Here is a 24,068-nt window from a genome sequence, read left to right on the forward strand (position 1 = left end):
CCACGCCAAACACTTTTAATTTAATAAAAAGCGGCCAAGTGCGAGTCGGACTCGCCCATGAAGGGTTCCGTAACAGCAAGTAACACAATAAAATTGCGGTTTACGGTTTGTGTCGTATTAAAAAAAAACTACTTACCAAATCTTGTTCAAACCAATTTTCGGTGGAAGTTTGCATGGTAATGTACATCATATATTTTTTTTAGTTTTATCATACTCTTATTTTAGAAGTTACAGGGGGGGGGGGACACACATTTTACAACTTTGGAAGTGTCTCTCGCGCAAACTATTCAGTTTAGAAGAAAATGATATTAGAAACCTCAATATCATTTTTGAAGACCTATCCATAGATACACGTATGGGTTTGATGAAAAAAAAATTTTTGAGTTTCAGTTCTATGTATGGGGAACCCTAAAAATTTACTGTTTTTTTTCTATTTTTGTATGAAAATCTTAATGCGGTTCACAGAATACATCTACTTACCAAGTTTCAACAGTATAGTGCTTATAGTTTCGGAACAAAGTGGCTGTGACATACGGACGGACAGACAGACAGACAGACAGACAGACAGACAGACAGACAGACAGACAGACAGACAGACAGACAGACAGACAGACAGACAGACAGACAGACAGACAGACAGACAGACAGACATGACGAATCTATAAGGGTTCCGTTTTTTGCCATTTGGCTACGGAACCCTAAAAAGCAATAAACAAAACGTTAAGAGGAACATTTTGTTCAATATTACTCCTTTCCTTTCCTTCCATTTGATAGAACGAGTTCCCTCGAAATCTTTATTGTCCACTGGACTGGAAGCCAGCTATTGTTTCGGGAAAAATCGTCTTTACGATCAAGAAAACGCTTCAAGGATTATAAAAATACACTTTTATTTCTATTAAAAATCTTTTTATAACTATTCCGTCTTTGGCTTACATCACTGGTTTACTCATTTAGGGATGTCACGTTAGACCGGGCTGGGTCCGACAAGGGTCCGACCAGAGTTTCCGGCGCTTAGTTTTCTAAATTTTCTATGACAGGTGATCACGTGATGCTTTCCATAGAAAGCGAAGCGTCGGAAGCTCCAGCTGGGCCCCGGCCCGGTCTAGTGTTAAGGGGCCCACAGATTACAGTTCTCCGGACGATATCAGTCATCCTTTATTATTTAACTAACAATTAAATCTGTCCGGGGCACGTGTAACGAAGGCGTAAAATCTAATAAGGAAAATATTGGGGGCTCACTCTCAGTCCGATAACTCGAAGTAAGATCCACAAGAGGCACACTGTCACTCGGCACTCTGCACGTCGCCCACAAAAACCCGACTAGCACAGACATTATGCACAGACAAACAGCAAAAAACACTCCTGCCCACGTTAAATCATTTGAGTGAAATGAAGACGTGAACTCAAGAAGGTACTCTCTTCCAGACACCTTTTTCCGTCCCGTGCACCCAGACTGAGATGCTAGTGTCAATGAGCATACTTGAACAGTGTAGTTTTGGTCTTTTTCAAACTTTAAAAGTACCGTTGTCTGATTCGCGGGCACGCACCACCTTTGAGTCTGTAGTGTTCCCAAGTCACTCACATTCTTATCAGGCATTATTTTCAAAATATACGCTAGTACAGGACCGTTAGATACTTTTGGTGCAGTCCAAGAGACTGATATCATTCCAGGCTTAATTAGCTCGATGGTGCTGATAGAAGGCACATCAGCATTCTTCGAAGGTAACGTCCTCACCACGCCTCTAGTCGATCTGCTGCAAAAGTCCTTTGTACAGGCACGTAATCGAAACCTGTAATCCCTGTACGGAGCCAAGTCTCCGACCTGATAAGCATTTCTTGGCGCACTGATATTTAAAGACAACGTTCGGACGAAGTAGCCCAAAGAATTATTGGTTACTGGTAGCTCTTCTACTTCGTCGCACGCGGATCCCATGGAACTGCAGATGTCAAAATCTTCTTCTACCATAGCACCGTGAGGGGTACTTGATAGCATACCACACATCGATTCGCAGCCTTTGCCGTAATTAGGTGGTGGTCTCATAACCACCGCATGTTGCCAGATCTCATCCACCTCCTCCAATGCGTCATCTATATGCTGACATTGATTTCTTGCTGTAACATCTTCAGGGTATATTTCTACAAGCGTGACACTGAGCTCATATCGTGTGATATGAGGAAGGTAATCTACATGATCCGCCCAATGAAGGACAACTAAGTGAGGGTTATCCGCTACGAGTTCCATTAAAAATGGTGGTTCTGGTTTTCCAACAGTCGTAGTAAAATTGACAATGGAACTGCGTTTAAGGTGTTTCTCCTCGAGGTCATATGATTCAATACAGACGAGGTATGTGGAAGCGGGTCGGAGATTCGTGAGTTGTACTCGATAGGAATTGTCAGGAGGTTTGATAGCACGCCACTGATATTTGCTACAAATCTCTGGAACGACTGATGTAGATTCCCCTGCTGGGATGTGGACGTAAAGAATAGTATAGTGCATGTTAGTATTAGGCATGGGTCTGAATTTGACGATCGCAGATGTTTGGTTGACTTGGTTTACATTTACGTCAAGTGGGACCTCTTCGCACCCACTGTATGCATTCAAGCCGTAGCCATATGGCTTATCCTCTGTACCGTTAAACAGTTGTGGAAAAAATTTCTTTATTTTATCCAATTCACTCATGCATAGCATTGGATTACGAAGAATGTTTATAGAGCCTTTATCTATCTGGAGTTTTTCTGTTACATTAGGAAGAAAAACTGTTTGAAGATTTGGATTATCGCGGATCAAGAGGCTGTATTTATTGTCTTTAAGTATTCTTCCGTGAATACGTTTAAGGGAAGGGAGGAAGTCGATTCTTGCTAGAGAAAATGAGTCGTGTATGGCGATGTAGTCGTACACTTCTTGTATTTTGCTGAGGTGTATCTTCATTTCTTCGAGGGCTTCTGGCACGGCTCGTATGTGGATAGTTAGGGATCCGTTGATGTAAACGCATCGATGGGCTGCTTGAATACTTCCCAATGATTCTATAGTGATGTTTCCGCAATACTGGTGGGGATAAACATAAAAATCTAAGTAGCTATCAATATAAGTAATAAAAAGTTTATCCTTATTTTGGTTTAAACTTCATCACTTATTTTGTAAAATTTCTGTCGAATTCCTGCGCCAATCTCAAAAAAGGAAATTTTTGAACCATATTGAACCATGCCACGTCAAATCTTTGAACGTAGGTAACGTTAATTTTCAAGACATGCCTTTGATTTGTCAAGAAAAAGAGGAAATATCTTAAACTAAATTAACGTTCTATAAATAGGTAAGTACTTAAAGACATAATTGGATCTTGAATGTCAAACAAAATTTGGGAGAAAGATGGATCACGTTTTGTTTCTTTCTGCAAGACGACTCTTAAAATAAACCATAATAGCTTTCAAACCATTTTCAAGAAGTCACCGTGAAGGAAGGGATAGTAGATACCTACCATTAATATATCTGTGCACAGAAGCTTTTTAAAGTAGGGTATGTGCGGGAAGAGAATCTTGAAAGCTATTATCTTATTGGTTTATTTTAAGAGTTGTCTTACAGAAAGAAACAAAACGACTCTTGAGTCATAGAATGGGCTCCCCTACATTTCACGACTCTAGTGAGAATTTTACATTAACTGACCTCTTTACACGTGGGACAATATTCGCAGGTAACTTTATCAGTCGTTACGTTTTTCTTGATGTAGTTATCCGGGCATGCGTTCACGCAACTGTTGTTCCACACCCAGCGCTTTAGGCTTAAGCATTCTTCTTCTGTGATACAGTATTGGTTTTCTTCTAAGATGATTCTGTAAGAAGTAAGTTTTTGCTGTCGAAATTCTAAACACAAGCTTCTATCGCCGACTTCATTTTCATCAAGCATCAAGACGAATTTAACAAACCCAAACTCATTTCTGTTGAGCTCCATCATCAAATAAGCTTGATGTCATCATGTCGTAATGTTGTCATCTGTCTTTTAAAAGTATGCCATTCAGCTCAATTAGATGCTAATAAACATACGTACCTAATCGAAAAATGGGTTGCAAAACTGAAATCAACTGAAGTTAATAATAGTAACATGCACACATTGCAAGTTCAACAAAAGCAGAAGTAGAAGTAATGGGAACTCACGTATTATTTGGACACTTGGGCACGCATTGTTTATTGTACGTGTAGTGGCGACACAGCGTGCAGTCCGTGGGTTCGGTGAGGCGACACCCGAGGCATTGCTCGTGGCATGTCATCGCCTCTGGGCCTTCTGTGTACCGCTGGCATTTCCTGGAAACAAGGAGAACTTATAATAACTGATGTTACCTACTGGGTGTGGGCTCGGTTAGGCGAGAGCCGAGACATTGCTCGTGGCAGTCGTGGAATTTCATCGCTTCTGGACCTTTTGTGCACCGCTGGGATTTCCTGGGCATAAGTAGAACTTACATATTATATTACTGGGCATATTTCTCGATTTCCACTCGTCCAGAAATCTCTTACCAGTTTTCGATCAACTCCGACTTCAACAGAAATATGGGCTTTTGAGTGCTGCGTAAAACTTATTTGAGTAATGTTTCTAAAATCTTGTAAATAGGTACCTATTAATGTCAAAAATTAAGACGTTAGCTAGTATCAGTTCTAGTCTCTAGGCTTCTTAGCCGTTCAACGATCATACTCGTTTTGAATTAGGCCTCTTTCTCCTTTTACCTTCGCCTTCTCACTTTAACACCCGTAGTCGCCCCAAGTTTGTCCTATCAACTGCCATTGCAACTGCCACTAGTCACCCTAAATGTAGGTTCTTACACACACCTATTGTTCCAGCAGTTGTTGAACCTAGCATCATCAGTGCACGTGCAAATATTCTTGCACACGACGTTGTTGCTGGTCGGGCTGAGCACGTGTCTGTACTGCGGCGCGATGCTCTTCCAGTCCACCGTATCGACGTAGCACGTATTCGGCCCGCCCCAGATTATCACGCCGCCGCGGTCGATCTTGAGCAGGTTGTATAGGTTGATCTGGAAAGCGTCATACGCAAATGCATTTTTATGGCACAAGAAAGTTTGAGCTATAGTCCCCACGGGTCACATTTTATTGGATACTTAACTCTTTCTCGTCTATCCTGTAGGCGCAAACTTCAAAGCTAATCTTTACGTCGTCCCCTAACAGGTCAGTGATCATTACGACACCTAAGCAAGAGATATGTTAGCGCAAGCGCAGTGGTTAGTGCTGGTCGGCATCTATCCCATGGACTTGTATGGGAGCGTTTATATGTGGTGAGTGTGGTGACCTCGATGGCCTTATGTGCTACGTCTAGTAGTTGAGGTAGGAGCTAATAGTTGGTCTGTGTAGACTGACCTCAGTGAGCTGGTTCATGTCGTATATGATGAGGGCGTAGTCATGCAGCAGGTCACGTCCGCGGATGCGCGCCAGGCTCGGGAACAGCCGCCCGATGGAGTCCAGCTCTGGGACCATGTATATCGCCATGTAGCCCGTGATCTAAAAAGAATATTATAACGTGAAACTACTTTAACTAATACACTGTAGGTAACAAATTTTGAAACTGACCCACAACTTTGGCCGACCGAAGTATATGAAAGTAAAGTTCCCCACCATACTTAGTGACGCAAGAGTCGATGCTTCGTAAGCACGGTAGCGTGCGGCAGTGTACTTATAGTGCCGCAGATTCCATTGCCGGGCGCCGTGACGTTATACAAGACATGGGCTGAGACAGCCCGGAACGTGACGACATAGTCAACAAAATGAGTCGACGTGCTTACCTCCTTGAGGTTCCAGAACGTGATATTGTCAAAAATAGCCTCCTCCGGCCGACCGAAGTATATGAAAGTAAAGTTCCCCACTACAGTGACGCACGAGTCGATGCTGCGCAAGCACGGTAGCGTGCGGCAGTGTATGGTGCCGCAGATTCCGTTGCCGGGCGCCGTGACGTTATGCAGGACTTGGGCTGAGATGGCTCGGAGCAAAATAAATCTGAAATGAATACATTGAGTTATAATACGTATAATTACTACGTATAGAGAAGGGATACCAAAGAAAAAAAATGTCGGCGAATGACTAAATAAGGACTAAACGAGTGTTTGTCGGTCGGCAAATTTTTTATTTTCTGTGCTAGTTCTATAGGTGACTAATTAATAATATGTATTTCAATGAATGAATAAGAGCGTTTCCACATTGGCCGATTCGATATCGGATGTCAGATACGACCACAATGAATAAAACATTTAAAAAGCCCCTAATACCTAAAAAAAATTTGAACTACCTACAAAACTAAAACTAAACCTAAAAAAGAAACCTAAAAATCTATATCTAGAGAGGGCCCCTGGGGCATAGTGCCAAGAATGCTGGCAGCATTTCCTCGCTGGATCGCAACGCCTATAAAAGCCCCTTTTTTATAACTAAGATAATAAAAAAGAAGGGACATTATAGCACCACCCTCTAGCAGCTCCTTTTCTCCAAGCACCATCCGGCATCCCATATCGGATCGGACAATGTGAAACCGCTCTTAACGTAACTATTAGACCTACTTAAATTAGCACAGTACGGTTACCATCAGTTTGTCACTGACATAAACGCCGTCGAGAACGTAATTTACTTTCTATACATCCCGTTTGCACTAACATGCGAGTGCGAGCGAGATGTATAGAAAGTAAATTAAGTTCTCGACGGCGTTTATGTCAGTGACAAACTGATGGTAACCGTACTGATTACTACACTATTAACAAAATAAAACGTATTAAAATTATAACCTATTTAATAATGGTACATATACCCTACTACATATGGGCATTAATTAGTCTTAATAAATTTCCGGCTGATAACTTATCCGAAAGCTTGCACGTGTCAAACTGTGACCTAGACAAGTAAATTATGAAGACTGTAAATGTTTTTTTCACAACATAGCAATTTTTCAAATAGTCCATCGATTGTTGTTTTTTTTCACAACATAGCAATTTTTCAAATAGTCCATCGATTGTTGTTTTTTTTCACAACATAGCAATTTTTCAAATAGTCCATCGATTGTTTGCTAACTATCCTTTAAAATAATTATATAGAAATACTTACGTACAGTCACCTGCAATAATATGTTACACAACGAAGGCTGCACAAATATCTGACACGATCTTATTTGTAGAGCCATAAAGAGCGTGTCACTTATTTTTGCTGCCTTCGTTGTGTAACATATTATTGCAGTGGCCTATTTTATAAAGCTACAAGTTACAATTTACAAGCGGAAGTCTCGTTTTAACACATAGAGTTAGAAAGAGACTTCCGCTTGTAAATTGTAACTTGTAGCTTTATAAAATGGGCCACAGGTGTACAGTCACCTGCCAAGTCAAGCCTGGTACTGGCGTCCCATTCAATCAAAATTTAAAACTTGACTAACTAGGTAGAGTCGGACCGAGAAAAGTTTGCAGCGGATTTGATAGCCCACGCAGTGCAAGTGTTATTTATACGTCATAATTTCATAGAAGTTTAAGTTGACGTTTAAAATAACGCTTGCGCTGCGTGGGCTATAAAATCCGCTGCAGACTTTTCTTGGTCTGACTCTAGTATTTTACCTTTCTGTGCCGACACCATAAATATACCACACAAACTTTGGAACATGCCTACGAAAAAAATCATATAAGTAAGTGCTTTTGTTTTTATTATTAAGTAGATGCATAGTGAAAAGAGATGAGTAGGTACCTAGTCCCAAGTTTTTAACTTGCAAAGTTTTGGCACCACAAGTACCTATCACGATTCCTGTCCTATGAGTAGGCTTAAAGCCGAATTTTCTATTATATTTTTACAAACAATATATAGGTTTAAAGTGGTATTACTAAAAGAAATTAATAACTACCTTAAATCTAAAGTAGGTCTCTGAGTATTTGTTTAAGACAATGTAGAAAAGGATTTCAATAGTGTAAACTGTCAGCCAACACTCGAACGCGACACGGGCAAATGTTTTGAGTGTTGACCAAACATTGAATGTTCGTTGCAAGCAAGCGTAATAACTGCCTAATGATGAGTTCACCACAGGCTGATAATACCTTCCTATACATATATCAATGCTAGTATTAACTCCAAGGGTGTCACTTGCGTGTCTCTTTTCTACCTAGGGGGTCATCCATTAATTACATCACACGTTTAGGGTAGTAGAAGAGCCGGCCGCAAATTTTCTAACCGACTTGATACCACGATGAAATGCACAATGGTTTCCCATAAAAGTGATGCTAAGTCCGAATTCGATAGTCTGCCACGGCGGAACTTGCCGAAAGTACGAAAAATAAGGCCACTTCCGGTGCGAAAAAAGGGGGCTGATTTAACCCATCTGATACCGAAATAATAGTTATGGCAGCAGTTAGAAATTTACATGTAGACACATAAAAGCGAAGTCTGCCAGTATTTTTTTTGCCGGAAGTGCTTGGCAGACGCTCTCAAAGGTGGCCAACGGGACCCCTAATTTAACCCATCTGATACCACCATGAAACCAATTCCAGTCGGTAGGTATGAACCCTCATGTCAGGAATATATAAGTCTGCCAAGGCTTTTCCTGCCGAAACACCTTGGCAGACGAGATTATGTAAGCAAGGTCGGCATCGGTTACCCTACACTAACCCATCTGATACCACCATGAAACCAATTCCAGTCGGTAGGTACGAACCCCCATTTTAGGAATATATAAGTCTGCCAAGGTTTCTCCTGCCGAAACACCTTGGCAGACGAGATTATAAACAAGATGACCATCGGTTACCGTACACTAACCCATCTGATACCGCCATGAAACCAATTCCAGTCGGTAGGTATGAACCCTCATTTTAGGAATATACAAGTCTGCCAAGGCTTTTCCTGCCGTAACACCACGGCAGACGAGATTATGTAAGCAAGGTCGGCATCGGTTACCCTACACTAACCCATCTGATACCACCATGAAACCAATTCCAGTCGGTAGGTATGAACCCCCATTTTAGAAATATATAAGTCTGCCGAGGTTTTTCCTGCCGAAACACCTTGGCAGACGAGATTATAAGCAAGATGACCATCGGTTACCGTACAGTAACCCATCTGATACCACCATGAAACCAATTCTAGTCGGTGGGTATGAACCCTCATTTCAGGAATTTATAAGTCTGCCAAGGCCTTTCCTGCCGAAACACCTTGACAGACGAGATTATGTAAGCAGCATCCACATACGAGGGATCCGTATTTTGGGATTATACAGATTACGGACATTATTAATAGCTGTAGGCTTATTTATTACTTTATGCTTATACATATTTGTATATTATTATGTTATTAATAAAATATATTTATAATTTATTAAACCTAAACTTAATACATTGGGAATTCATTACCTGCTTACGGCAGTAGTAGGGATAAGTGGGTCAGTTCTGGCTCACTGAGCCAGGCCAACAGTCCCTCCCCCTTTTTTCCCTTGTTGAGGCCCTGCAACCTTGCCTTGAACCCAAACTAATGTTATTGTAGCTCGAATCTAACCTAATTTATTTTTATTGTTTTTAGAATATTTCAATTATCTACTTTTGCAAAGTTAAATGTTGAAATCTCTATTTCGAAAAATGGAATTTTAATGTGACTTTAACAAGTTCACTGCGTTACGGGGGCTTTAAGCCCCGTACGGTGTCATCATTCAGTGCGAAGTTAAATTTATTTTAGAAGTTAAAGGGGGAGAGGGTGTACACATTTTACCACTTTGGAAGTGTCTCTCGCGCAAACTATTCAGTTTAGAAATAAATGATATTAGAAACCTCAATATCATAAGCGATAAGACCGCCTGTTGTTACCTCTATTGTCTTTTTTTATGTTATTGTCCATTTATTGTAAACTAAGTGTATGTGAGGCGTGCAATAAAAAGTATTGTATTGTATTGTATCATTTTTGAAGACCTATCCATAGATACCCCACACGTATGGGTTTAATGAAAAAGACATTTTAAGTTTCAGTTCTAAGTATGGGGGACCCCCAAAATTTATTGTTTTTTTTTTCTATTTTTGTGTTTAAATCTTAATGCGGTTCACAGAATACATCTACTTACCAAGTTTCAACAGTTCTTATAGTTTCGGAAAAAAGTGGCTGTGACATACGGACGGACAGACAGACAGACATGACAAATCTATAAGGGTTCCGTTTTTTGCCATTTGGCTACGGAACCCTAAAAAGGAGATATTAATTCGGTTTTTTAATGTTTGATATCTCCGTCATTTTGGGATCGATATTGAAAAATATTTTTTTAGTTGAGTTGTAACTTGTAAGTATATGTGACGTCCCACGGTCAAAGGTACCTTATGGCGGGTATGGAGTTATGCATACCCCAGTAATCTACAATAAATAAGCTATCGATAACACAAAAGATCAACCTCCTAAGTTGCGTAGTTACAGAGATATGATTTTTTGAAAATAATGTTGTGAAATTAGCAACTTTACGATAGAGGTGTTTTAAGTTTAGCCGCCTAAAAAACTATGTTCCTGAAGTAAGTTACATAGTTGACTACAAATAATAATACCTTATATATCTGAGATTAAAAAAATGTTGCGACTTGTTCTGTAATGCAAATAGAAACCTTTGATATCGACTGATTTATGTGTATACTAACCAATCTCTTGAAAATAAAGTTTTATTTCATTTTCACGATTGATTGCAATGAGCTCTCAAGATTTAAATTTTATCTATTATAAAACGACACTGAGAGACAGTTTAAGCAAAAAACAATACCGATTTAAAGGTGAAAATATATTTATTGACTTTTTCATATAAAATCAGAAAATTGAATATTTTTACTTTTAATGTAACACACAATCAATTTTTCTGTGCACATATGAAAGAAATTCTGTCATTCAAATGAAATAAATCCTAAATCCCCAACTAAATACTATATTTAACCCCTTATGCCACTTTAAACTTACATAACAATAACAGTATTTGCTCCATACATTTACGAAAAGGTACCTTATGGAAATAAATCTAATAATACATCACTACAAAACATTAATCACATTGAAGTTTATCTTTTATGAATAGAAAATATTAATTTACATTAAACTGCCACAAATTTAATTAGTTCTTCGTCATAATAATCTTAAAAAAGACCAATAATTTGTATGTAATGAAAAGGTACCTTGTGGTTAAGTTACATGATGAGGCATGATGATGATGGAACAGTTAGGATAAACTAATAATATTTTGGGGTAAAGATGGTATAAATCGTCTATTTCTTATCAATAATATATTTTGGTTGCCATTGAAGACAAGCGGCATTGAGGTTCAATGACCTCAGATATTCCATAAGGTAATGCGTCGGGTATTGGCATTTATCAGCAAACCAATGGCTGATTTATTGCATGCGACCCAACCAAATGAAGATTATTCTAGTTAAGAAAGACTTGACGTGAGTAACTTTGGTATAATAGCAGGCTACTTGGATTTGTAATGTCGGTCGATGTACGGTTATAACATTTGCTAGGCGCCCCAACTAGAACTGAAATTATCAAATTAGTTTTGCAGAATGCTAATACAGTTCTCTACCAAACTTCTTTTCCCGTATTGACTAGTTTTTTTGGGAATTTTCAATCTTTTTTCCATAAGGTACCTTTTCACTAAACTCTGAGACGACATTACTAGGCTTATAACTAACTTATAACAGAAATAAGAACAGGTAAACAAACGTTACGCATTAAGGTTTCAGATCACACAATAAATAAAAATTGAGCATTTTTTCGCCTCTTTACAAAACATTTCATATCTCTGAAACTAGAAACCCTCATAAGGTACCTTTTCCCGTGGAACGTCACATATACATACAGATTGGTTCCGTCTTTGTCAAAACCCAGTTCTGATGGTGAGATTTATGAGAAATCGAGGGCACTCTTCAAATCTTGTAAGGGTGGTTCACGTTTGTATGGGAAAAATTCAAACTCTAGCTAGAAGAAGCGGCACCCCCTCATTTTGTTACACTTATTATGTTGACAAAATACGCCAAGCATCTTGCAATCTTAACTACAAGGGGGTGCTCAAACACTTTGAAATTTTTCAAATTGTATGAAATCAAAAAAATAAATAAGTTACTATTTTTTTGATTTTTATGTAAGTAGTAGTTTTCACATTATTTGAAAGTGTGATTTAAAAGATATTATTTTGAAAGAAAATGTTTTTCTACTTCAAAACTTATACATCACATGTGCAAATAGTGTGAACCCAGATATTTTAAATAAAATTCTGAATCATAATTACTCTTTTTGTTGGGTTTCAAACAACATACAAAATTTCAACGTGGTTAAGCACCACCTTGTATAGTAGTGTTGAGTCGCTCACTCGCGAGGCACCTCATTTGTACCACTCATTTTGTTAATTTGTCGCAGTACTTCATACCGCAAAAATGTCTTACTTCACTCCTCTATTCATTTTACTTATTTACTCGCGCGCATCACAAACACCTCTTGCCACACAAATCATTCACACACTTCAAATTTCAAAAAAACTCTTATCCTTTCAAATTCACTCGCGAACCTCAAAAACTCAACCCTCCTCACAACTTGCAAAAGAGTCCCTGGATGGCACGAGGCGCTAGGTGCTCGCCTGCTCGCCGACATACATAATTCAAAATATCTCAAATGAAGAAACGAGTAATGGCCCACACTGTCAACTGCCGAACTACAAACCTTATTGCAACGACAAAAGGTCCACCGAGAAATGCGTTGAGTTTGTACCATTCACTGCCTCGCTGTGACGTCAACACCTCAAAAATCCTTTCAAAATGAAACAATGAATTAGAAATACCCAAAGAGGGAGTAAGACAGACACGCGCCGTACTTCAATATCGCCTCGCGTCACCACCGAAAATACGTTAAAAATTAAACACGAAAGACAACAAGCGTAAGCGCTGCAAGCTTTCATACATCTTAAGCCTTTTTGATCCTAACTTACTTGTCAAAATGGCGCGAGAAATCAGTCACCAAAAGGAAGTTCGTCGTGTTGCTTCTCTGTTGCACTTGTAAATTTGTACGTAAGTGTGACAGGGAGGCAACATGACGAACATGGATCGCGGTACGCACTCTGTATACCAGACAGGCATTTACGAAGCTTGCTTATAAACAGTAATCCTTTAGTGACTAAAATATTATTGAAATATAATACTGTAGCGTACACAATATATGATCATTTCAATAAGTTTCAAGTTTATTAAATAAAAAGTAAGTATAATTTGCATAGGTAAAATAAACATGTAGATGTAAATTATAACGATTTGAATTTGCAATACTTTTTATTAACATTATTTGTAAACGACTTCGGACTGACAAATTATGATTGTGACATATTTTTATTTATTTTGTTCGTTCGTACGTCGCTGTAGCTAATTTTAGTTCTCTAATACCTAATACCTAGTGATAATTCTTATAATTATACCAAAATAACAAAATATGGACATCGTTTTCGCCATTAAATTTACCCGCGGATCTTCCTTGGTGCCTTTTGCATGAAAAAATGAAATGTAAATGTAGCCGGCGGCGGCCGGAGCGAATGGTGCTTTATTTAATATCATATTGATGATATTACTGTTAAATTATCTGAAGTGGTAAGTTAGTCACTTCTATATAACCCTACAATGCATACAGTTCCATATATGGCACAACCGAAATATGTGCGAATTGTGTCAAGAATCAGGTAGGCAGCGACATCTGTTATACCTTGAAGGTTGCTTTAGAGTCAAGGCTACTATAATAGTTCGACGTGTTGCCGCTAGGTAGCAGTAAATATCCAAGGTGTCGGACGATCGGTCAAATTTCGGGAGTTGGTGCAAAAATCAGTTTTGACAAGTTTCGAAGTGCGACAAAAAAATCATTTTAAAGTTAAACAATGAGAAAAAATATATATTGTGACTGCTAAACTGTATATTACTCAATGGTAAGTTTAATTTTATAGTTTTGCAATGTTTAGATAGCGTCGAGTAATATTTTTCAAACGTTCCCGATATGGTACACCATGCATTGAGGTTCATATTGCTTACACAAAATAAGTAAGGAAAGCTTGCACCTCTCAGAGTCTTTATGACGTTGGCATAAGTTTTAGTTTGGCGTAATCTGTAGGAACGGTTATTTATGGTTTTACGGCACACTTACGTTAAAATATGGATACATTTGAGAACTTCTGTCCAAGGCATAAGGCTCAAAATCGTTAACCTTTTTTTAGAGCTCACAATAGCTGACTAATTAATAATTATGAATAGTTTTTTAGATGATGCGAAAGTAAATCCTTACGGAATGCAGATAATGAGCATTATTTATCAATCCTTTGCAAGTAAAGATGATCGGGATCTGGATGATGGGATCTTCGAGTGCCGATAGTGAATTCGTCTTTGAAATAATGCGGGCAACAATAAATCAGGCTTCTGAAGAATTTAGCGACTAGAAAATAGTCGGTCATCATGTCCGTCGATGTCCTGAGTTAGTTGAGCTGACGCCAGTTACATATGACTTATTTTTAACTATATCACAACTCCATACATCGGAATCACCTGTCAGAATTTTGGAGTTGGCTACCAGTTCAATAATAGGTCACCAATGTGTTCCATGATCACCTGCACGTCCTACACTCTAATTCTGTAAAGTCCACCTACAATACCAGAAGTTTTGGTAATGCTGATGCTGGTAATACATCACCAGTAGAGCTTCAAGCTGGCCTCATCAGGACTAAGTAAAAATACCAAAATCTCCTCAAAAGCATCATGCAAGGTCGCTAAATCCACAAAAGTCACTTAAAAGCAATCCACAACCATAAAAACTGTTGATGGCATTACAAAAAGAAATGGTACATGTAAAAATGAAAATGTGCCATATATTTCTAAATGTATATACTCTATACCTTAATGCATGGTGTTCCACATATGGAACACAGATAAAAAACCTTTTATTTTCCAAAATATGCGTTGTATATTTTTTTTATTTTTTTTCCCTAAAAGTAAACACATATATGTCGGAGCCTGACACCAGAAAGACGTATTGCAGCGGTATAGTTCATTATTTTAGATCGATTAGCAATGTTGAGCTACGTATTATTTGATTGTAACAAAATAAATAAAGTTGCGTAGAGAGTAACGCCATCTATTGGCGTGTTGTTGAACTAAGATGACAGGTAGAAGGCTTTGGAACGTCGAGAGGTTTCTCTCGAGTGAGCGTAGGCACGAGTGGCATTTTTGTCGGTATGTTGGTAGACTGCTCGAGCAGGTTTGCCAACTTGACTTGAGGCGGGAGCAGTGTGGCTCCGCCGCTGGTAGTTCTTCTTGATCGGACCGCGCTAGAGATCGGACGTACTCGTTAGCCAACCTCGTGCCTAACTCGCTACGTTCCTGAAGGCTTATACCTGAAGGATTATTCTGATAGCTTATAGAATCTAGCGTTCTTTAACCATTTAGCTAAGTGTTTTATTTCAAGTGTTATTTTGGTTTCTTATGTGTCATTAGTAGCTTACTTTTGTGAAATAAAGAAAGGATGTGTTATGTGTTGTTTTAACTTGTTTTGAAAAGATTTGTCCCTCTGAGTTTGTTGCCGGTCCCATATCTAAATCTTCTTAGGTCAGATGTCTAGGGTTGTAGCCGGCCTAGTTCGACTTGAATAAAGATTTTAACGGTTTCATGTGATCTTTTTATTTTGAAAGTAATCCGTTAACATCCTTAAAGAAATTAGTTCTTTTTATTATTTAGTACTGAAATATAGTAGGCCCCCAGCCCCCCACACCCAGCCCAGCCTGCTGCTGTTGCTGCTGCTGGGCTGGGCGACGCCCAGGATCGCGCAAAGTGGAGGAAAGCAAGTAGGAAAGCGGACCCTGGCAAAGGCCGGGATAACGCTAGGTAGAAGAAGAGGAGACTGAAATATAGTAGGCACTAGTATGGTTAACGAGTCCGAATGTTTATTTCATGCACTGGTAGAAATGATAGCATACTGGTTTAGCTGTGAAGTAATACATCGAGATACTACCCCACGCGCCCACCGCCTTTAAGACCGTCGGTATCCGACATATATTTATCACATATAATTTTATGTCTGAAAACAAAAAAGTCATGCATTGTAGGGATAATAATGACTTGTGAAAATATTGAATTTGTTCTCCTTAGTTTGTTAAAAATGTGGTAGTTTTATGGTTATGAAATATATCACTACATATTATGAAACAAAGTCCCCCGCCGCGTCTGTCTGTATGTGTGTTTGTTTGTATGTTCGCGATAAACTCAAAAACGATTGGACGGATTTTCATGCGGTTTTCACCTATCAATAGAGTGATTCTTCAGGAAGGTTTAGGTGTATGTATAATTTGTTAACCCGTGCGAAGCCGGAGCGGGTCGCTCTCGCTAGTGATTATTATACTTAAAACTATATCAAGTAGCAAGGAGGAGGACAAAACAATCTAACAATCTAAAGAGCTAAATTAGAAAAAGTTTCATAAAAGCAGCAAATTAAGTTACTATGTGGGATCTTTCTCCTATAAGTTCTATTCTTACCTTCTACCTCCAGAATTGCACTCCTTAATTATTATTATTTATTAATTTACAAAGGAAGTGATGAATACATTAATATGTATATTTATTAAATATTTTTGTCACCGTTGGCCCGTTGGATTAATAGAATAGTCGACGCTGAAAATATGCTAGTACCTCACCTCATTTGAAGTAAGACATTGTAACACCTCATTTTAGAAAATGAGGTACTCATACAAACTCATTTAAAATTGATGTCCTACCCATTGTATAGTTCGTTTTTTTAGCATTAGAAAGAACTTGCAAGAAGGTAAGCGATCTTAGCATGTCTTTTAATTGAAAAACGCTTTTCAAAATTCAAAAACTATTACTTATGAAAGCAGACGACACATCAAGATTGTTTACCTAATTTCTAATGCTAAAAAAAACGAAGTAAAGTTGAGATAAATTAAGAAACTTTTACACCAAGTTTCTTAATTTATCTCAACTATAATCTCAATTTATCAACATAATAAGTGTAACAAAATAAGGGGGTGCCCCTTAGGAAAAAAAAATGTTTTTTGAACCACCCTAACATATAGTGATACTGGTGTATTTTAAACAAACCAAGCATTTACATTCAGAATTGTGACATTTGATGAAGTGAAACTGCTGATGATGATCAGAATGGAACTCTTCAACGACGCATAGCTCATGTTTGGGGATGTGTCTTCGTTATGTTTGTTAAGCACGTTAGATTTTTAAGTCATATTTTCGTGAAGCTCGAGTTCTGATGATGGGATCCATAAGGAATCGAGGGAACTCTACAAATCTTAATGGCATTGTATAGTGACTCTTGTATTTTCATCAGGCAAACAAGGATTTACATTAAGAACAGTGGCATTTGATGAAGTGGTATTGCTGATGGTGATCAGAACGGAACTCCTCGACGACTTGTCTTTTTCTAATTGATTGTTAAGCAAGTTACCCCACTGGCAAAACAAGCAAGATTTTGAATTCGACTTCTACCTGAACCTGGACCCGGACGCGGACCCGGACTCGAGATCACGAATTCGGACACGGACCCGTTTTCTATTTGGTTGGTGTAAATGGAGTTGGTGAATTTTTTGATTAATTCGGGCGAAAACTGGAAGGTTAGGTATCATAAAATGTTCATGAAGAGAAATTGTAAGAGATGGTATCATTACCAACAACTGTGGAAAATACTGTTTAGTTACTCTTTATTTAAAAATAGCAAAATCAAATTGCATGATTTCATTCGTTTTCTCCACTGTACACAGAATAAGTAATGATATTTAGACGACAAAAAAATTCAAAATCGCTCTCCTTCTTGATGCGACTGGCAAATCATATTACTTTTTGGAAACCGGGTTTTTTAACCTAATTAGACCCCGCTGAATCCGATCCGGTTGCTCGATCGAAATCTTGACCGGAAGTGAGATATTTGACATTAAAGGTCCGTTTTTTTCGTTTTTCGTAAATAACTCTTAAACGGTGGTGTATAGTAAAAAATGTTCTATTACATAAGTAATATGCATAAAATTGCCTACAAGAAAGATTCAGTACAATTTTTCGCTAGGATCAATATTAAAAGAGATTTTAACGCGGGAAATTTAATTATAATCACTTCTAAGGTCCAGTTTTTTAGGTTTTCGTAAATAACTCATAAACGGTGGCCAATATCAAAAAATGTTGTTAGACGATAATAATCTACACAAAATTTTGAACAAAAAAGATTCAGTACACTTTATGCAGGGATCAATATTTAAAAAGATAATAAAGAGGGAAAGTTAATTATACTAAATTCTAAGGTTCCTTGTTTTTATTTTTTCGTAAATAATTTGAAAAGTATGACTCATAGCAAAAAAAATCTTATACATAAATAATAAACGTAAAATTTCCTACAAGAAACATGCAGTACACTTTTCGCTAGGATCAATATTCAAAAAGACAAAGCAGCGGGTAAGTTAATTATAATCAATTTTAAAGTCCCTTTTTAGTTTTTTGTAAATAACTCGTAAACGGTGTCCCATAGCGAAATAGGTTTTTAAGAATAAATTATCTACATAAAATTTCCTCCAAAAAACATCTAGAACACTTTTCTCTAGGATCAATATTTCAAGCGATATTAAAGGAAGAAAGTTAATTACAATCAGTTCACAGGTCACTTTTTTTTAGTTTTTCGTAAATAACTCGTAAACGGTGGCCCGTTGCAAAACAATATTCTACATAAATATTAAACATAAAATTGTCCACAAAAAAGGTTCTGTACACTTTTTCGCTACGATCAATATTTAAAGAGGTATTAAAGGGGGTAAGTTAATTATAATCAATTTCCAGGTCCCTATTTTTAGGTTTACGTCTATATAGGTAAAGAACTATTTTATTATATTTTATTTTCAAAATTTAGACCCAGTAGTTTCGGAGATAAAGGGGGGGGTATTTTTTTGTATTTTAATGTTTTATTTTGGGGAAGGGGGCTTTATCTCCGATACTACTGGGTCTAAAATTTTGAAAAGATATACAGAATAGAATCTATAGATGACAGAAAAACCTATTAGAATTATGTAGTCAAGCGCGAGTCGGACATTACTTAGTTTTTGAATCGATCCCTACAGGTTTTTTAAAGGCAATTCACTCGCGTTTAACATATAAAATACACTGTTAAAAATTGGGTAATGTACGGAACCCTTGCAAGGCGAGTCCGACTCGCGCTTGGCCGGTTTTTATTCATTTTGAGGTACGGAACCCTAAAAAGAGAAAAGTGTTCCATATGTCTTTCGTAGAAAATTTTATATCGATTATTTATTTACAAGAACATTAAGAACTTATTTTGCTATGAGGCTTATTTTACGAGTCATTTGCGAAATCCTAAAAATAGGGACCTGGAAATTGATTATAATTAACTTACCCCCTTTAATATCTCTTTAAATATTGATCGTAGCAAAAAAGTGTACAGAACCTTTTTTGTGGACAATTTTATGTAGAATATTGTTTTGCAACGGGCCACCGTTTACGAGTTATTTACGAAAAACTAAAAAAAGTGACCTGTGATCTGATTGTAATTAACTTTCTTCCTTTAATATCGCTTGAAATATTGATCCTAGAGAAAAGTGTTCTAGATGTTTTTTGGAGGAAATTTTATGTAGATAATTTATTCTTATAAACCTATTTCGCTATGGGACACCGTTTACGAGTTATTTACAAAAAACTAAAAAGGGACTTTAAAATTGATTATAATTAACTTACCCGCTGCTTTGTCTTTTTAAATATTGATCCTAGCGAAAAGTGTTCTGCATGTTTCTTGTAGGAAATTTTACGATTATTATTTATGTATAAGATTTTTTTTTGCTATGAGTCATACTTTTCAAATTATTAACGAAAAAATAAAAACAAGGAACCTTAGAATTTATTATAATTAACTTTCCCTCTTTATTATCTTTTTAAATATTGATCCCTGCGAAAAGTATACTGAATCTTTTTTGTTCAAAATTTTGTGTAGATTATTAACGTCTAACAACATTTTTTGATATTGGCCACCGTTTATGAGTTATTTACGAAAACCTAAAAAACGGGACCTTAGAAGTGATTATAATTAAATTTCCCGCGTTAAAATCTCTTTGAATATTGATCCTAGCGAAAAATTGTACTGAATCTTTCTTGTAGGCAATTTTATGCAGAATACTTATGTTATAGAACATTTTTTGCTATGTGCCACCGTTTAAGAGTTATTTACGAAAAACGAAAAAAAGGGACCTTTAATGTCAAATATCTCACTTCCGGTCAAGATTTCGATCGAGCAACCGGCAAATTCGGATCTAATTAGGTTAAAAAACCCGGTTGCCAAAAAGTTATATGCTTTGCTAGTCGAAATAGATTTTATGAAAAATATGACCAGTCTAATTACTATATATGTTCACTGTTCAGAATATTATTTGAATAAACTTAGGATAGGATACTTAGGATAGGAAATAAATGTGTGTTTTTATATCTTTAAACCCAATTACTAAGTAGACTGCACATACATTAAAGTCACATTAAAATTCCATTTTGCGAAATAGAGATTAACCTTTAACTTTGCAAAAGTAGATAATTGAAATATTCTAAAAGCAATAAAAATAGATTAGGTTAGGTTAGGTATTCGAGCTACAATTACATTAGTTTGGGTTCAAGGCAAGGTTGCAGGGCCTCAACAAGGGAAAAAAGGGGGAGGGACTGTTGGCCTGGCTCAGTGAGCCAGAACTGACCCACTTATCCCTACTACTGCCGTAAGCAGGTAATGAATTCCCAATGTATTAAGTTTAGGTTTAATAAATTATAAATATATTTTATTAATAACATAATAATATACAAATATGTATAAGCATAAAGTAATAAATAAGCCTACAGCTATTAATAATGTCCGTAATCTGTATAATCCCAAAATACGGATCCCTCGTATGTGGATGCTGCTTACATAATCTCGTCTGTCAAGGTGTTTCGGCAGGAAAGGCCTTGGCAGACTTATAAATTCCTGAAATGAGGGTTCATACCCACCGACTAGAATTGGTTTCATGGTGGTATCAGATGGGTTACTGTACGGTAACCGATGGTCATCTTGCTTATAATCTCGTCTGCCAAGGTGTTTCGGCAGGAAAAACCTTGGCAGACTTATATATTTCTAAAATGGGGGTTCATATCTACCAACTGGAATTGGTTTCATGGTGGTATCAGATGGGTTAGTGTAGGGTAACCGATGCCGACCTTGCTTACATAATCTCGTCTGCCATGGTGTTACGGCAGGAAAAGCCTTGGCAGACTTATATATTCCTGAAATGAGGGTTCATACCTACCGACTGGAATTGGTTTCATGGCGGTATCAGATGGGTTAGTGTACGGTAACCGATGGTCATCTTGTTTATAATCTCGTCTGCCAAGGTGTTTCGGCAGGAAAAACCTTGGCAGACTTATATATTCCTAAAATGGGGGTTCGTACCTACCGACTGGAATTGGTTTCATGGTGGTATCAGATGGGTTAGTGTAGGGTAACCGATGCCGACCTTGCTTACATAATCTCGTCTGCCAAGGTGTTTCGGCAGGAAAAGCCTTGGCAGACTTATATATTCCTCACATGAGGGTTCATACCTACCGACTGGAATTGGTTTCATGGTGGTATCAGATGGGTTAAATTAGGGGTCCCGCTGGCCACCTTTGAGAGCGTCTGCCAAGCACTTCCGGCAAAAAAAATACTGGCAGACTTCGCTTTTATGTGTCTACATGTAAATTTCTAACTGCTGCCATAACTATTATTTCGGTATCAGATGGGTTAAATCAGCCCCCTTTTTTCGCACCGGAAGTGGCCTTCTTTTTCGTACTTTCGGCAAGTTCCGCCGTGGCAGACTATCGAATTCGGACTTAGCATCACTTTTATGGGAAACCATTGTCCATTTCATCGTGGTATCAAGTCGGTTAGAAAATTTGCGGCCGGCTCTTCTACTAGGGGGGGAGGGGGTCAAGAAAATGTGACATATTGTGACATGGGGGAGGGGGGAGACACAAACTTTGTGACGTCACTTTAACTTCATCAGTAACCGAAAGTTTATTTAAATTATTTTATTCGCTGTACATTAAAATAACAAGTTTTTAAAACGATAATTGTTTTTATTCGTTTAAATTTCTTTCCTAAGCAGTTTTGGGTTATAAAATTACTAATATTTATATCGTCAAAAATATTTTGATAAAATATTAATAATACTTAGGTACTTACTTAATTCGATTTGGCGATTTCGTAGAAAAAAATGTGACGTCACACTAGGGGGGAGGGGTTTGCCAAATGTGACCAAGTGTGACAAGGAGAGGGGAGGGGTCCAAAAACCTAGAAATTCGTGTGACGTAATTAATGGATGACCCCTAGCCTTAATCCCATCATTTGGAGTCGGCTCTCCTAGTAATTATTCGCCAGGACTGTCTGTCCCGGGTCGTCTGGGCTGGTATTTTGGCTTTATTTAAGTCCCTTATGGTGGCCATCCATATTTGTCGGGGTCTTCCTCATCTCGTCGACGGCGGTGGGTAAATGGTAAAGGGTGTCACTTGCGTGTGGCTAACTATAAAGACAAACCCGATCTTTAGGTGGGCGTTTTCAGAAATAAATATCGAAAACCCGATTCTCACAGATTCCGGTGTTTTTGGGTTCTTTCAACTCAGAATCACTAGCATATTCAATTCTGATGATAAAATAAAATGTCCCAAAAATTTGTATGAAAATTGTACATTCCACTACGTCACGCACATACAAGTGAAAAAAATTTTCATACTAAAACGTGACGTAATGGAATGGACATTTTGGGACATCTTTTTTTAATGGTGGGATGGAGAATGCTGTCGATTCTGAGTAGAATGAGCCCAAGAACGTCCAGATGTGAAAGAATCAGGTTTTCAATATTTATTTCTGAAAACGCCCCCTGTGTAGGTTTACTTACCGTTTACTTACCTCCATAGACTATGCGCTCACTCAATAGTTACAAGAAACTCCAACATAAATCAAGTCAAAACTTTTGTACCGCAATGATGTAATCGGCGGAAAAGAAAAGAAATATTACCCAATCACCGCCTTCGCCGCCATGACACTTTGCCGCCAAACTTCTTATATTTTTTCTTCCTCACACTCCACACGAGACGACCGAAGACTCTTAGGTAACGATATTTTATGTTTATAGGAATACACATTGTGTGACGTTTCCCATGCCGGCTCGATGGGCCATTGTATGCCGAGTGCGATTCCTACATTTCTAGTTTGCTTCGCAAATACACTAAATACACAAACTGAAAGGGCTCCTTTATCGTATGTGATTCCACGTTTAAATAGACGGACTTTGGAATGCAAATTTTCTGTTCCACGATTTATTTAAATATGCGCGCATTTAAACTGCAAGTTTTTTTACTACTTTACATGTAGTATTTTAGTTTTTAAATGCAGTTAACTAGCATTTGATACCGTCTCAGTACATACCTAAGTAGCCTATTTTGGTATTTTAATTCAAACTCTTTGTCTCTTTCCTAACAATAGGTATTTGGCATAAAAAACGGACTACGGTCGGCCTACTACCATACGCACTTTCAAAATCGGGTAAAATCACAAATTCACCAAAATCGGCTCAGTAGTGTTGATGCGACAATGGAACACGCGACACGATCGTCCTGTTACAATAGGTACTTAGTATTACTATTGACTATTAAAATCATAAACCTTCCCGTAGTGGGTAAAAATAGGACATTTTATACTTAGGTAAGTATAGAAAAATGTTTTCCAGTGCGTCACACAAAAACTAAACGTGACGTTCCGGAACGAACACTGAAAGTTTTACTTTTTTGTTTTACTTAGTTCGAAAGTTATTTCCCGCGAAATAATTCCCACTTTATACGGTTACATACTTAAAAATGTGTTAAGTTTTAATAAATAAATAAACGCTTTCTTAAGAATCCTCTTAAGCGGGTTCTACAGTTTTTAAATATTTTGTGAAAAAATGTTCCGTTAACTATTACCAAGCCACTGCGCACTGATATAAATTACAACCTAACTATGAACGCGCGTACACTTGAAGC

At 37.7% G+C, this 24,068-nt stretch overlaps 1 protein-coding gene and 1 long non-coding RNA gene across 3 annotated transcripts in view; both read right to left on the reverse strand.

Annotated features, from left to right (window-relative positions):
• The window catches only part of LOC134671277 (uncharacterized), a 280,075-nt gene extending 279,365 nt beyond the window's left edge, over positions 1 to 710 (reverse strand). The window contains exon 1 of the long non-coding RNA XR_010099205.1: positions 258 to 710. This is a non-coding gene — a long non-coding RNA (uncharacterized LOC134671277). The remainder of the gene's footprint in view (positions 1 to 257) is intronic.
• Positions 711 to 868: 158 nt separating this feature from the next.
• Positions 869 to 24,068, reverse strand: LOC134671227 (insulin-like receptor). Of its 2 annotated transcripts, XM_063529026.1 has the most exons (8): positions 24,052 to 24,068; positions 23,066 to 23,297; positions 5,784 to 5,994; positions 5,362 to 5,502; positions 4,816 to 5,021; positions 4,150 to 4,296; positions 3,662 to 3,827; positions 869 to 3,046 (listed from the first exon to the last, which is right to left on the reverse strand). In XM_063529026.1, exons 2-8 carry the CDS (start codon positions 23,086 to 23,088, stop codon positions 1,163 to 1,165), a joined length of 2,778 nt encoding a protein of 925 aa, XP_063385096.1. In that variant the 5' UTR covers positions 23,089 to 23,297; positions 24,052 to 24,068; the 3' UTR covers positions 869 to 1,162. The 2 variants fall into 2 exon arrangements, with proteins under 2 accessions (XP_063385096.1, XP_063385095.1); XM_063529025.1 differs by lacking the exon at positions 24,052 to 24,068 and having other exon boundaries at positions 23,066 to 23,479.

The sequence above is a fragment of the Cydia fagiglandana genome, chromosome 15, assembly GCF_963556715.1.
Source record: "Cydia fagiglandana chromosome 15, ilCydFagi1.1, whole genome shotgun sequence".
NCBI lineage: Eukaryota > Metazoa > Arthropoda > Insecta > Lepidoptera > Tortricidae > Cydia > Cydia fagiglandana.